The sequence below is a fragment of the Neoarius graeffei genome, chromosome 23 (assembly GCF_027579695.1).
Source record: "Neoarius graeffei isolate fNeoGra1 chromosome 23, fNeoGra1.pri, whole genome shotgun sequence".
NCBI lineage: Eukaryota > Metazoa > Chordata > Actinopteri > Siluriformes > Ariidae > Neoarius > Neoarius graeffei.
Genome location: NC_083591.1, coordinates 30934097 through 30949550, shown reverse-complemented (window position 1 = coordinate 30949550; position 15454 = coordinate 30934097). Strand labels below are relative to the sequence as shown.

Genomic DNA, 15454 nt, shown 5'->3' with positions numbered 1-15454 from the left:
AGCACCACCTAGCCGCCTGGCATGCACATCCAATTGAATTCCACACATTTATGCGTCACCGTATAGACGCAGATTTCCTCCTTGAAAATGGTCGTGTCGACGGGGAAAAAAAGTGAGAATGAAAAGGACTTTTGCGTTTTTGTTTCAGACCGTCCCCGTGTAAACTGGGCCTGAATTGTCAAAAAAAAAGTCCTCTCCGAGAATCACTTCATTTTGTTTCTCAAAATGATTACACAAAACTACCATACACGTCAAAAAATTACCTGAAATCTGTTCTTTAACTTGTCCTTCACTTAAAAACTGGCACAAGAACCAGTTTGAATCAGTTTGAATTTTGGACCCCTGTGACACAAACTTTGTACCCTGATTGTATTGTTATGGGTTGTTTTACAAACAAATATGGCATGGTTGGTATAAATGAACTAGATTAGACAGAACTTTATTGAGCCCTTTGGGAGAGTTCCCTCAGGGAAATTAAGATTCCAGCAGCATCATTACAGGATAAACAGAGGCTAGAAAATAGAGAAAGAATGTCTAGATAAATTTATTTACGTATACAAATGTAAAAAGAATAAGATATTGGGAAGAAAGGGGGGCAGCAGGAGAGATAGTGCACATTATTTAAAGAGGAAGAAACCTTTATTTGTCACATGCACACTTCAAGCACAGTGAAATTCATCCTCTGCATTTAACCCATCTGAAGCAGTGAACACATGGGGAGCAGTCAGGGGTCCGGTACCTTGCTCAAGGGCACCTCAGCCCAAGGCCGCCCCACGTCAACCTAACTGCATGTCTTTGGACTGTGGGGGAAACCGGAGCACCTGGAGGAAACCAACGTAGACACGGGGAGAACATGCAAACTCCGCACATACCCCTTTTCCACCAAATCAGTTCCAGGGCTGATTCGGGGCCAGTGCTGGTTCACAACTCGTTCAACTTGCGAGCCAGCGGAGCGCCAGTTTGCTTTTCCATAGCTTGGGGTGCTAAGGGGAGCCACGTCAGTTACGTTGCTGTAAATGTCAGTTACGTCGCTGCGTTTGCATAAACCTTGGTGCGAACATCGAAGCAACAACAACACAGAGAAGAAGCAGCAACAACAATAATGGATGACTTTGCGTTTATACAGCTGCAGCTCCTCGTCGCTTAAAAATGGCGACCTTTTGCGGTCTTGCTATTGTTGTTGGTCTTAACAACCCTCCCCACACACACACACACACACGACGTAAGCGGTTCTTTCCTCTGGCCCAGCAGAGAGTTGGTGCTAGCCTGGAACTGGTTTTTCTGGCCCCAGAGCCAGTTCTTTGTCAGTGGAAACAGAAAACCCGGTTCCAAACTAAGCACTGGCCCCAAACCAGCCCTGGAACTGCTTTGGTGGAAAAGGGGCAACAGAAAGGCCCTCGCCAGCCGCTGGGTTCGAACCTGGAACCTTTTTGCTGTGAGGCAACCGTGCTAACCACTACACCACCGTGCCGCCCACTTTGTTGCACATTGTCCGGTATTGCTTATTGTCAGTAGGGATGGCGAAAACTAAAAAAAAAAAAAAATCTTGACCGACCACCGAGCCTCATGAGCCGGTTAAAGTCGGTTAACCTATGAGTTTAAAATTCTAGAATTGGAATTATTAGAATCTCTTCTAAATCTAACCGCGAGCATCCACACATTCAGTCCCGGTCGCTGCCCTCCACTCACATTACCTTTTTTTACAGCATGAAACATTTAGTCAAACGTGGCACTGATGTTGAGGGGTTTGTATTGGAGCGGAGGACAAATGGCTCCAGCTTAGACAGTTTCGGTTGGCCATGATGGCGTTGAAAATAAAGTGCTAGAAGTAGTACATAACATTCAGTGATGGGAATAACGGCGTTAAAATAAAGGCTATTATAACACCGGGTAATCTAATGAATTAGCTACAATCGTTATAACGCCGTTACTAATATCAACACGCCATTACTGCATGGTATTGAAGTTGCTCTGAAGCTGTCACCGACTTGGCTCACAGACATAAAAGCTGCGTTTGTCACTCCCCCTCTAGACACCGCTGTCATTTCATTCTCTCCCCTTCCCTCCAAAAGTCGGCATCTGCGCCTTTAGTTTGTGTGGAGAGATATGATCTGTAATAGCATGCATTGTTGGCTACAGACCGAAACATACTTTCAGAATGCACTGGCCAAGGCAGGACTAAACTCGATCTGCCTTCTAATAATAATTAAAAAAAAAAAAACCCAGAATAGTAATTTGTAAGCTAAAAAGTCTGGCCTGATACTTTTTGAGACTTTTTTCTTTCGCCGAGTGGCAGCTGTCTTCAACTGGGGCGGGAGGGCAGGACATGACTGAATGGGTGTTTCTGATTTGTCAGCTGTTGTCCTTACACCGCATGGCATGCCCCAAGCATTTACAGCACACAATTCCAGGTTCTCCGCTCCAAAATCGGCAGCTTCAAAATGATTTTTTTTTTTTTTTAAACCGACAACCAAAAAAAAATTAACCGGTTGACATTGATTCGGTCATCGGTTAACATCCCTAACTCAGGCGAAGCTACTGCTCCTTCCCGTCCTCTGTCCTCCTGTTACCCCCCTCTCCCCCAACAGAGAGGAGTTGTACAGTCTGATGGCATGAGGGACAAAGGAGTTTTTAAGTCTGTTTAGTCCTGCACTTGGGAAGGAGCATTCTGTCACTGAACAGGCTCCTCTGGTTGCTGATGACGGTGTGCAGAGGGTGACTGGCATCGTCCATGATGTTCAATGGTTTGTCCATAGACCTCTTCTCTGCCACCGTCACCAGAGAGTCCAGCTTCATGCCGACCACAGAGCCGGCCCGCCTGATCAGTTTGCAAGTGAAATTATAACTAGCAGGGCTTCTCTCTCTCTCTCTCTCTCAAGGGGGGTGTACATTTACAAAAGCTCCAGCTTTTTTCTTTGAAGTATAGGTTTTATTTGCTTTTGCATACTTGCCAACTTTTCAAAATTCTCATGGGGGAGAAAAGTGCGTGAACAACCTTTTCAATTGGATGAGGGTATGATGCATGGTTGAAACGATAACAGTGGATCCCAATTAATTGCAAACCATTTGAAATTTCAACTGCATTTGAAATTTATACAATGAGTTTTTGAATTGTTGATATTGTTCTATGTTACTCTAGGTTATGGGATTCATGTGTCAGGCGTGAGAGCTCAGAGTGAAAAATCTGAAATAATACTCGTCTTGAATTTTAATATAACGATGAAAGGGAAGTCTTAAATCAGATTTTTAGCTGAAAAATCTCATGCCTGAATATTGTATACATACAGAGACCCACAGAAAATAACACGAGATGCTTTAGAAGAATGCTTATCATTTCACTTAAAACTTTCAAACACAAATTCAAATTAGCACTAAGACACTACCACACACTTCAAATACACTCCCCAAACACATTGTCATGCAAAATTTCACTCAACACTTTAGAAGTTGTACAGTTTGATTCTGAAATGGTATGGAAGACTAGTTTAATTTCACACTCAAATGTCCATTATATTCAGATTTAACTGCAAAAAGAAATTCTCAAGAGTTAAAAACATTTCAATATGATAAATATCCATTTACGCAGAGGTGCAGATCCTGTATTATGCAATTTAATTATACTTCTTACTACAAAAAATATATAAATCTTAAGTTGATTTCAATGTCTCAAGTACTTGTTACATACACGTACAAATTATCAACTATTTTTATTAAAAAATAAGAACATTAAGAATTTACATAAGGGTGTGAATGACCGATTGTAATTTTGAAGAATATGTAACTTGCGTGCTTTTTTGGGATAAATTAATCGCTTTGTAGTCTTGCCTTGCAAAATGCGTTGGTCTGGCTGGTCAAACATTTGCTTATCCATGGAAATTCATTCTCCCATGCAACCTGGTATTTCCATTCATATTTTTGTCATTTGGTTTAGTGGCCATGATGAATGACTGCTTGTTTAAAAAAAAAAAAAGTCAGCCTGGGTGAATCCTACGTTACGGAAGTGACTGTCGTTCTGTTCGTTGATTGGTTAAAAATCAGTTGACGTTAGTGGTGTTTCTCATACGATTCTGATAGGACATAATCGGGAGTATTTTTAACTTGGCGGTAGGGATTTCCCAAAACTGGAAGATTATCCAGTTTTTAACAAATACGATCGGGAGGCGGAGGCTAAAATCGGGAGCCTCCCACCGAAATTGGGAGGGTTGGCAAGTGTGCTTTTAAACAAGACGACCGAGTCATCTACGCCCCCCCCCCCCCCCCCCCCCCCCCCCAACCCTATATACCAAGTTTCAAGACATTGTCATATTTTTCAAGTTCTGTTGCAGGAAACCAACCCTCCCTTTTTACACCGACCTCAGCAACCCATGGCATAAACCCACTGGACCTTTGGTCCAGGTGAGGTAAAAATTTAAGCATATACGCAGACCTATGGCCTCACCTTTTTTCGTTTATAAATGCCTTGAGATCTCAAGAATGGCGCAGGAATAGTTTTAAGTGTTAACAATAAATTAAATATAGTAATTTTTATGATTAAAGTGATTCATATAGGTAGCGTTCTGAGTGAATGACCTTGACGTCCGTAACGTCACAGCAGGAAGTCTGTCGGTCTCATTGCCATTTCCGCTATACTAAAACAGAGCCGATTGCAACGCCGATCCTCCATTTTGAGCTAATTTATCACCATGCCACGTAGATGTGCCAGCAACATGACAGAAGGTGGATTTACGTTGCATTCATGGCCCAAGAATGTTCCAACTGCAAAGATTTGGACGCGTTTTGCAAGACGCTCACGGGCATGTTGGGCACCTACGAAATGGTCTCGCCTCTGCTCTGCACATTTTACTGAAGACTCATACAAAACCTCTGATCTGTTGAGGAGCGTTGGCTACAAGCCCATATTCAGGCATGAAAATCTCTCACCTTTCGGCGAAATTCGCCGTTTTGAAGTCAAAAAGGGTGACCTACGCGAATCGTGTAGATCCGAGGAGATTTTTTTGGGGGGGGGGGGTCGGGGTCGGGAGATTTTTTTTTTTTTAATTATCATATGATTGACTTAATACGCAAACTGAGCACTTCAGAAATCGGCCCTTTAAATGACACTTGGACGGTCAGTAAATCCTCCTGGCTGCTTTGCTGCCGAGAACCAATCATATGCCAAACTGCGTTCCATTATTCCAATCATGCGCACACTCTTCACGTGTATGTGGAGTGCATGGAGAGAGCCTGTGGTTGAATTGCAAAGCTGCGAGAACGAGAAGCAGGACATATCCACCTGGGGCCATTATTAAAAAATGTTCTGTTTCCGGTCCACCGGCCGGGTGAGTGCCATTTGTGCGGGTGAAATTTTTTTTTTAACGCCGGTTTTTCGACATTTTTTTCAGGTTCGTGAATCTAAACTCGAACTTGACATTTACGCATTCCCAGGGCTTTCCACTAAAGCTCATACTGCCTCCGCCGAGTGCGCGCGCACACTACTGCCTCCGCCGAGTGCGCGCGCGCGCACACCGCATGTCGGGGCCGCGGATGAGTTCCTCTCCCCTGATCAACGAAGTCTGCTGGGAATTTGTGGTTATTATCGGTACAAACAGCGCGAATCACAACTTAAATGAGTGCGGTTCAGTTTGACATTATTGTCAGTCCGTTAGATAAGCATTTAATTTTATTAAAATCGAAAATTAATATGTAGAGCCTGTGGGCTACAAAAATAGTCATTAAAGTAGCCGGCTGGACTTAATTGTGTAGCCGCAGCCGGTGCTTGTGGAAAGCCCTGTCGAATCAGCTCTGCGCATGCGCCGTGCGGCACAAAAAAATAGCAGCCACCATGAAGGAAGGAGATCCGGAGTTTTCAAACATTTGCTTAAGTGTGAAATCGCAAAATGGTATTCTAGCGAACAACAAAATAGTGAAGATTCAGAAAAATAAATCATTCAGTGATCATTTTAATAGTGTAATTTCATCCGAATTAGGCCTAACGCTCGATTTAGAACTACAAAAAATCCGTGTGTCGGACATTTTAAGTACCTTTGTAAAAGTTTTGCAAATGTTGCAGTCAGCATTTAAAATGCTAACTTAAAGTTTTTGTACAAGTTTCAGTTGATTAAACTGTCATTTTATTAAATTTCTGCTTTTGTAATAAAGTACTGAAAGAAAAAGCAAACACAGCATTGCAATTTCTTATCCATCCATATATATTAAAAAAAAAAAATTAAAAATAATCCCTCCCGACTGAATTTTTTTGCTGACCCGGTGGACAGGAAACGGATTTTTTTTAAGGATGGCTTGGGACAAGGCAGACCAGAGCGTAACTTACACATTTACCTGCATTTACCAGCGGATTGAATTTGGTGAGTAATGGTTTCAATCGTTTTCATATTTTGTGCGGTATAACAAAGTTACCGCCGTTTGCTACAGCTTGCGTTGAACACTGCCAGAGCTAGCCGAAGCTCTGGTGAAAATAATAGCTCCCGTTTGCCAGATATTAAGTTAGCTTAAAGCTTGTCTAGTTAACGGTAACATAAAAGAAGAAACACAAACTTCTTTCGATTATCTCTGTAATTGGTATTTCAGGGACGTGTGAGGATAATATTCACGTGAGGGGCTGAAAAGGCTGAAGGTGAAGTGGTAAACTCTAAAACTTGTTAGCCTATGCTTTGGCCCATGCTTGAAGCCTTTTGTGACAAAATAAAAACTTGTGAACCCTGGTCATTTTTACACTCCACTGTTTTACACTGTTATTTATTGATTCATTAAAACATAATGGTTTTGAGCCATCTAAAATAGCGAAAGCGGGCGTCTCGCATTTACTGCCCGGGCTCCATCCATTGACAAGACGGGGCGTCAATTTTTTTTCAGCGCGAAATTAGAGAGAAGACAACAGGGAAGAGTGTGTCACGAAAGGCTTGCCGTGTGTTTAGACCAAAAGCCACTAAAGCTGTTGTGTAAATCGTTATGTTGATATTATTTTTAGTCGCTGCTGTAGCTTTTGTCACCATTCTAAGTCAGCTAGCCTACTTCTGGCCATTAAAGCTTTAGTCGTTTCTGGTGTGAACATAGACCGTGAGCCAGGGCCTCAAAATATGGAAACAGTTACTGAAAAAGTGGAAAAGGCTACCATACCTTTTCTGAAAGCTTGGATTCTCAGCTTTTCAGTGATGTATGATGGCCATCTGACAAGAGTAGCTGTTTTGAGTTATCACACATAATGTAAACTAAGGTTGAGAAAATATTGCGTATAAATCAAGCAGAACACTGTGTTCATTTTGTAATGTAAATTCCATGAAAGTTGGGACCTGATATAAATTATATGTGGTGGACATGTATTAAGGACCCTTTGAAATATCTCAAAATGCTGAATAACAACTTTTTCTAAAAATGTTTTACCTCAGACTTCCAACTCGACATGTCAACAAATTAGAATCATACACTACTGTTTTGTCTTTGAAAAAATGCCATGTCTGTTATCAGACTGAAAATCCCCCCTCCAAATCAGATATGGGTAAATGGTACATTTTCTGAATCCTCAGGGTCATGCCAGTATTTCAGTGTTTGGATTTTGTTTTTCTGGTGCTCCCTGGTGCCACAGGATTAAAAGACAAAGGATGACTTGGGTGGAAATGGAAGGAAAATGTGTGTGATTAAAAGTTTGAAGAGCTCCAGGGTTGGCTGTGCTCATCTAAAATGCTCACAAAAGGATTTAAATGAAAGCTCAGAGTCTCCCCTTGAAAATGATGCCAAACAACAAAATAAAATATTCCAATATAGATTTCGGCAATATCAGTGTTCTGCTTGATTTATACACAATATTTTCTCAACCTTAGTTTACATTATGTGTGATAACTCAAAACAGCTACTCCTGTCAGATGGCCATCATACATCATTGAAAAGCTGAGACTCCAAGCTTTCAGAAAAGGTATGGTAGCCTTTGCCACTTTTTCGGTAACGACCAACCCCTCTAGGTCACGGACTAACAGAGAGTGGTTTACAGTTGATACTGATGTACCACTTGCACTAATACAAACATTATCCTTAGAATGAGTGTGTTAGGGGAAGAGGACGCTGCAGCTGTTAAGCTGGATGCAGGCATTAAATGCAGCTGGAAGTGGGCCTGGCTTAAGCTGGAGGGCAAGGTATCTGTGAAGGGACAAGAGGTGGGGGATTTCTTTAAGAAAATTGACGGAGAGGGATTGGCCAGGTGTGTCCTCTGCCACAAGGACATAAATTATGCAAACAAGGGCAGCCATGCTTTGATTGCTCACGTCCAAACTGCGATACATCAGTGTACCGGAAGTATTTCCTCCGCACCACCAACACCCGTCACCCAACAATACCCCACCCCCGCGTGTGCGCACCCTTCTCACCTTTTCAACCCCTGACCCATTTTCATGCCTGCATATTGAAAGAGGGTGCGGTACCAACAATTAAATAAAACTACAAGAAAAGGAAAGCATTTTATTTATTTTTAAAGGAAGGTGAGTTTAGTTGCACCAGTCCTCCCAGAGTGAGAGTCAAGGGTTGTTGGTAAAACCCAGGACGGGACATATCGCTCGGGCAGTGACCTCCCCGCGGTTGTTGCTAAAACTGGTGACGGTCCGTCCCGGGTTTTAGTAATTGCCTGAGCCGAGCAGTAATGGCGGAGTAGTCAGTATGGAGAATGAGTGGAGCAGCTGTCTGATTTTCTCCACTGGATATTGCTGCCATCTCGCCCTTGCATGGAAGAAGCGAATGAACGGAGAACTGAAGAAACAACTGAAAGTCAGATTGTTTTAAAAACAATTGGCCACAAGGTTGGCCTTCAAGAAGTGAGAACACAGACAGTTAAGCACCAACTCTCATTTGGATTAAAAAAAAAAAAACTGTTTACCTGCATTTAGATTAATACATGTAACTTGTATTGTGTGTTTAAGTTACCGGTATAAGATTATTTAATTTGCTTCAGAATGTGATTCTCAGTTCATCTGATTATTTAATTAGCCTTTTACGTTTTATTAGTCAAAATGCATGCAAATATACTGTATATGTGCAAGTTATAACACCCATCCTGTTTTAATGAGTCAACCCACAGTCAGTGAGGGTCAAATCAGTCTTAGTTGAGCAAGTCGGTAATGGGATTTCTTGCTTTCACTGTAAATTATTTATATGACTGAGCTATAGCTGTCAAAGGCCTCTGCCTTAAAACCGGTTACCGCTGTGTCATCATGCACTCGGGGCTGGCTGGCTCAGCGGGGCAGTTCAAATGCCAACTTTGCGGTTGATTTTTTTAGCTCTCAAATTTTTTTTTTTTATTCCCATTTATGCAGTATACAAGCATCAAGGATGGAGATACCATCCACTCAAATTTATTTAAAAATAAAGGGTCTGCGTATCTCCTTTTTAAAATTTCACATTTCCTCTTCTTTTGGCTGCTCCCAATTAGGGGTTGCCACAGCGTGTCTTTCGTCTCCATTGCTCCCTGTCCTCTGCACCCTTCTCTACCACACCTGCCACTTTCATGTCCTCTCTCACCACATCCATGTATCTCCTCTTTGGTCGCCTTTGTTTTCGTGCGCCTGACATCTCCATCCTCAACATTCTCCTTCCCACATGCTCTGCATCTCTTCTCAGGATGTGCCCATACCGTCTCAGTCTCCTCTCTCTTAGGCCAAGTTTACATTAGACCGTATCTGTCTCGTTTTCTTCGCGGATGCACTGTCCGTTCACATTAAAACGCCGGGAAACGGGAATCCGCCAGGGTCCACGTATTAAATCTAGATCGTGTCTGGTCCGGTGCTGTGTAAACATTGAGGATACGCTGTGCTGAGCTCTAGCTGCCGTAGTCATTGGACAACGTCACTGTGACATCCACCTTCCTGATTCGCTGGCGTTGGTCATGTGACGCGACTGCTGAAAAACGGCGCGGACTTCCGCCTTGTATCACCTTTCATTAAAGAGTATAAAAGTATGAAAATACTGCAAATACTGATGCAAATACTGCCCATTGTGTAGTTATGATTGTCTTTAGGCTTGCCATCCTTCCACTTGCAAGTGGTAAGTGACGCGCATGCCCGACATGCACTGAGATCACACACACAGTGGCTCAGTCCCAAATCACTGCTTGTGCACTCCACTCGCTTGCTCTGTGAGCTGCGCAGGGCCGGAGTGCGCACCCTCCAGAGGGCACTCGCTGTTCAGGGCGGAGTGATTTGGAGCGCAGGATGCCTGCGGAGCCAAGCGTATCCGTGTATTGGCGTTGCTATGTGCACGCGAATCGTGTATTGGCGTTGCTGTGTGCACACTAATGGTTTTAAAAACGTTAATCTGATGATCCGCTGATACGGTCTAATGTAAACCCCACCTTAGCTGAATTCCCAAGCTCTCCACATGCGCTGTCCCTCTGATGTGCTTGTTCCTTATCCTGTCCAACCTCGTCACTCCCATCACAAACCTTAACATCCTACTCCCAAGACTAAGCTGAGAGACTAAGTCTGAAATTGTTTCCATGGAAACATAAATTTATTTCTCAAATTTGTTAGTATGAAAAGGCACATCAACACCTTGTTAACATGTATACCAAGTTTCAAATCCATGTCATGCATAGTTTTGGATACATGCTCCAGAAACGAGTGTTGCTCTTAAACAGTCAATCTCTATTATGTAAAAATTTGAAATGCTTTTTTTTTTTTTTTTCCCTTCAAAAATCCAAAATGGCAAAAGGCACCGGTTCACGTTTTGATATGTATACAAAGTTTCATGAAGATATCTTGAGTAGTTTTAAAGATGTGGCCCGGAAACGAAAATGTGACTGGACGGAACCGGTTTCTATATCCCCTACCCAAACGGGATAAAAAGAATTGGCGTAGAGTTGTGCATGTGGGGGGTTCAAATTTTGCAGCACAAATACAGTGGTGCTTCATAGTTTGTGAACCCTTCAGAATTTTCTATATTTCTGCAGAAATATGACCTAAAACATGAGATTTTCACACAAGTCCTAAAAGTAGATAAAGAGAACCCAGTTAAACAAATGAGACAAAAATATTATACTTGGTCACTTATTTATTGAGGAAAATGATCCAATATTACATATCTGTGAGTGGCAAAAGTATGTGAACCTCTAGGATTAGCAGTTAATTTGAAGGTGAAATTAGAGTCCGGTGTTTTCAATCAATGGGATGACAATCAGGTGTGAGTGGGCACCCTGTTTTATTTAAAGAACAGGGATCTATCAACATCTGATCTTCACAACACGTTTGTGGAAGTGTATCATGGCACGAACAAAGGAGATTTCTGAGGACCTCAGAAAAAGCGTTGTTGATGTTCACCAAGCTGGAAAAGGTTACAAAACCATCTCTAAAGAGTCTGGACTCCACCAATCCACAGTCACAGATTGTGTACAAATGGAGGAAATTCAAGACCACTGTTACCCTCCCCAGGAGTGGTCGACCAACAAAGATCACTCCAAGAGCAAGGCGTGTAATAGTCGGCGAGGTCACAAAGGACCCCAGGGTAACTTCTAAGCAACTGAAGGCCTGTCTCACATTGGTTAATGTTCATGAGTCCACCATCAGGAGAACACTGAACAACAATGGTGTGCATGGCAGGGTTGCAAGGAGAAAGCCACTGCTCTCCAAAAAGAACATTGCTGCTCATCTGCAGTTTGCTAAAGATCACGTGGACAAGCCAGTAGGCAATTGGAAAAATGTTTTGTGGATGGATGAGACCAAAATAGAACTTTTTGGTTTAAATGAGAAGCGTTATGTTTGGAGAAAGGAAAACGCTGTATTTCAGCATAAAAAGCTTATCCCATCTGTGAAACATGGTGGTGGTAGTATCATGGTTTGGGCCTGTTTTGCTGCACCTGGGCCAAGATGGCTTACCATCATGGATGGAATAATGAATTCTGAATTATACCAGTGAATTCTAAAGGAAAATGTCAGGACATCTGTCCATGAACTGAATCTCAAGAGAAGGTGGGTCATGCAGCAAGACAACGACCCTGAGCACACAAGTCGTTCTACCAAAGAATAGTTAAAGAAGGATAAAGTTAGTGTTTTGGAATGGCCAAGTCAAAGTCCTGACCTTAATCCAATGGAAATGTTGTGGAAGGACCTGAAGCGAGCAGTTCATGTGAGGAAACCCACCAACATCCCAGAGTTGAAGCTGTTCTGTACGGAGGAATGGGCTAAAATTCCTCCAAGCCGGTGTGCAGGACTGATCAACAGTTACCAGAAACGTTTAGTTGCAGTTATTGCTGCCCAAGGGGGTCACGCCAGATACTGAAAGTGAAGGTTCACATACTTTTGCCACTCATGGATATGTAATATTGGATCATTTTCCTCAATAAATAAATGACCAAATATAATTTTGTCTCATTTGTTTAACTGGGTTCTCTTTATCTACTTTTTGGACTTGTGTGAAAATCTGATGTTTTAGGTTAAATTTCTGCAGAAATAGAAAATTCTAAAGGGTTCACAAACTTTCAAGCACCACTATATGTTCGTTGCTTAGTTTGTGAAATATCTAGATTTTGTGAGCACTGGGGGCTAATCAAAACCCACTCCTCTGATACACCCATAATACGTCATCAGCACTGACTGAAAAGGTGCACATGAAATATAATGGGTATAATAAACATGAACAAAGTGGTATACTTCCTTGATCAGATTCTTCAAAATGATGAAACGCAAGTAAATACTTAACAGAGATTGTTTAATCAAACTACACAATGGGGGGGGAAACTTTCTGCGTTTTGAATGGAAGAAGCTGGGGAATAGCATACACTTTGCTTGCTGTTTAGAAGAGACACAATGTGATTACAGACTTGGAAACACTTAATGCAAAATATAGCAAATGGTGTCGCTAAATAGCGAAAGACCAATGAGGTGAGTTATAGCTTATCAAGTTAGACCTTTTTTTTTTTTTTTTTTTTGATGAATGTGTTACCTGACATGGTCACTCTGTTTATTTGTAGGTGATATTAGAACAAAGTCACCAGTCGTGATGAAGGATGTTCCATTATCCCCTGTTTGCGGTTCTCCTTGCTGTTGCCAAGCTTCAGGTTCATCTCTGGCTCAGTTAGAGAGTTCGCAGCTTGTGCAGCTGCTCTCTCAAAGTCCCTGCCTTGGGAATATGGCGCTCAAACTCATCCACAGCCCTAACAAAGCAATCATCACTGTGGATCGCACTACAACACAGGTATAATAACCCCATGGGGTTTGCAACTCTACGAGTCTTATAGGTCACCATCGGGTAACTATCAAAATCTGTTTAGACAGCGCCATGCAATTCGCAACATATGCATACAGTACATACACGTCTGAGCATTTAACAATAAAAATTAAAGCAAATTGCACAGCTCCCTAGAACTTGCTACTTTTATTTTTTAATAGAAGCTTGTTTTAAAAAAAAAGAGGGTTTTGCCCCCTCCATTGGTTTAGTATGCACGCTGACACTCCTTGTACCTTCTGCCAGAGGGTAGAAGGTAATACTCGGTGAAGGACATGAGATGGGTCAGCCACTATTTTCTGTGCTCCCTTGAGCGTAGGCTGTTCATAAATGGACTAAAGAGACTTGTATCCCTTTTTACTATGACCTTCATGGCGGTCTTAACAATTGAGAGAAGCTGAGATTTTACCTGCACTGTAAAATTACCATACCATGCTTGTATCCCATAAATGGTCAAGCTCTCCAAGATGGCTCAGCAGAACAGAACCATAAGTTGCTGGCTGATTTTGTAGACTCCTGATTTTACATTATATTAAAGGGGTACAAAATATAATGTATACGGTTGCTGATGTGACAAAGTAACGTATTCTATCAAATTTATATACTAGAAAACAACGAAATATTTTGGTAATTGTAAATATAATACTTTATACGCTAAACCGCACAAGTGTCGCCATTTTTTAAAAGACCGTGACGTCAGCGCTACCCACTGCACTAGCGGAACTCTCCGAAATAGAGGAGATAAGCGTGTAATCATGGCGTCGGGTGCATCAAGTGAAGGCGACAGCTCTGTCGAATCATACGAAGAGATCCCGCAAGACACACTGCAAGCAGGCTATGGCTTAGAAGGGTACCAGTTTGAACCTAGGAGAGGTACTCTCGACTCCGGTGATGAAATAAGAGAAGAAAGCTCGGATGACGGCGAGGATGAGACTGATGCTGACCATGGGCATGGCGAGCGTGGGGCAGAGCGTCTGCGTGCAGGTGACACGGCGTGGTGCTCGTGTGGAAAATGTAACGTGGAGTTGCTCACGAGTCCAGCAGAATTTATTTGCTGCAATGAGATAGGCGCCACCCGTGGACTCGCGAAATCATCGCAAGAGGCAGAAACAGGTATTTCACACGTGCTATTCCCAACCTCAATGAGCCAACACAACTAGGCATATACATACGTCATGAGTGTTACGCAGAGAAAATGAACGTGCATTCTGATTGGATAAAATTAATATCATGGCGGGCTGTTCAAACTGCGGAAATAGTTTGCTCGAGCTACTTTCAAAACACTATAACTTTCCAACATTAGAACAAAAAACTTTTGTAAGTCTTGACTAAGGTTCATCAGTGTGTGTTTTATTGTTATATTTACTCTATATATTGCCCTCTGTTCCCCTTTAAAAAAAAAAAAAAAAAGCCTTTGCTTTAGCCTGGAGTATAGACCATCACTGTAGATTTTCCAGGTAAAAGTATTATCTACGTGAATGCCCAGCATTAACAGTTTTATGCATGATCTATTAATAGCAGTGTGTCAGATAATTGCCAGACTATGGTCCCCTAAGAGGAAAAACAGAGCAGATGGTATTTGATCCCAGGGCCTGTTTTAAAATGAGGTAGTTAATCTTTGTGCTATGGTTTGAGTAGAAACTAAGAATAAATCTAAACTGACTGTTGGTCAATCCCAGCACTTCTAATAGGCAAGCTATGTACAATTGCTGTTGTACTAAAGATCAGTAGTCTTTGAATTCTGCTTCAAGGCTTGACATTAAGGATTGCCCGGGGCAAGTGAAACACTCACTTGGGCAAGTGGGATATGTCCCTGGACATGCCCAACCGGGCAAGTTGGAATGAGCATGTATTATGATCTAGCACCACACAAATTAGGCTTTGAGATTTTATTTCATTTCAGTTCCTAAAAGCGTCCCTCACTACATATCCACCATCATGTCTTGGCTGTTTTCTTAGTCTCGGTTTCATTTACTGCTTTGCCAGTTATTTTATATTACCCCTGCTGTTGGTACGCGTACTGTTTACAGACCCCTTGTCATTGGCATCGTGCGATAATTACAGCTGGGGTCAAGCAGACACCGTCTTTCATGCAAGCAAGGCTTAATCCGTCTTCAATATGGTTAATTTTTGCACTGTTAGCTTGTTCAAACAGAGAAATGAATAAAAGGCATGACTGTCTCCCCGCCATCAAGAAAAATGTTAACAAATAGAAGCAAATGCTTCAAGAGCAACGAGGAAATGAGTGGTTAAAGAA

General features: G+C 42.1%; 1 protein-coding gene across 5 annotated transcripts in view; it reads left to right on the top strand.

Annotated features, from left to right (window-relative positions):
* pask (PAS domain containing serine/threonine kinase) overlaps positions 1–15454 on the top strand; it is a 74697-nt gene that overhangs the window by 1957 nt on the left and 57286 nt on the right. For 4 of the 5 annotated variants that reach the window (XM_060906061.1, XM_060906059.1, XM_060906060.1 and 1 more), the window contains exon 3: positions 12944–13167. The exons of the other annotated variant lie outside the window; for it this stretch is intronic. In XM_060906061.1, the coding sequence (XP_060762044.1) occupies positions 12944–13167 (224 nt within the window). The remainder of the gene's footprint in view (positions 1–12943; positions 13168–15454) is intronic. 5 annotated transcript variants of the gene reach the window in all.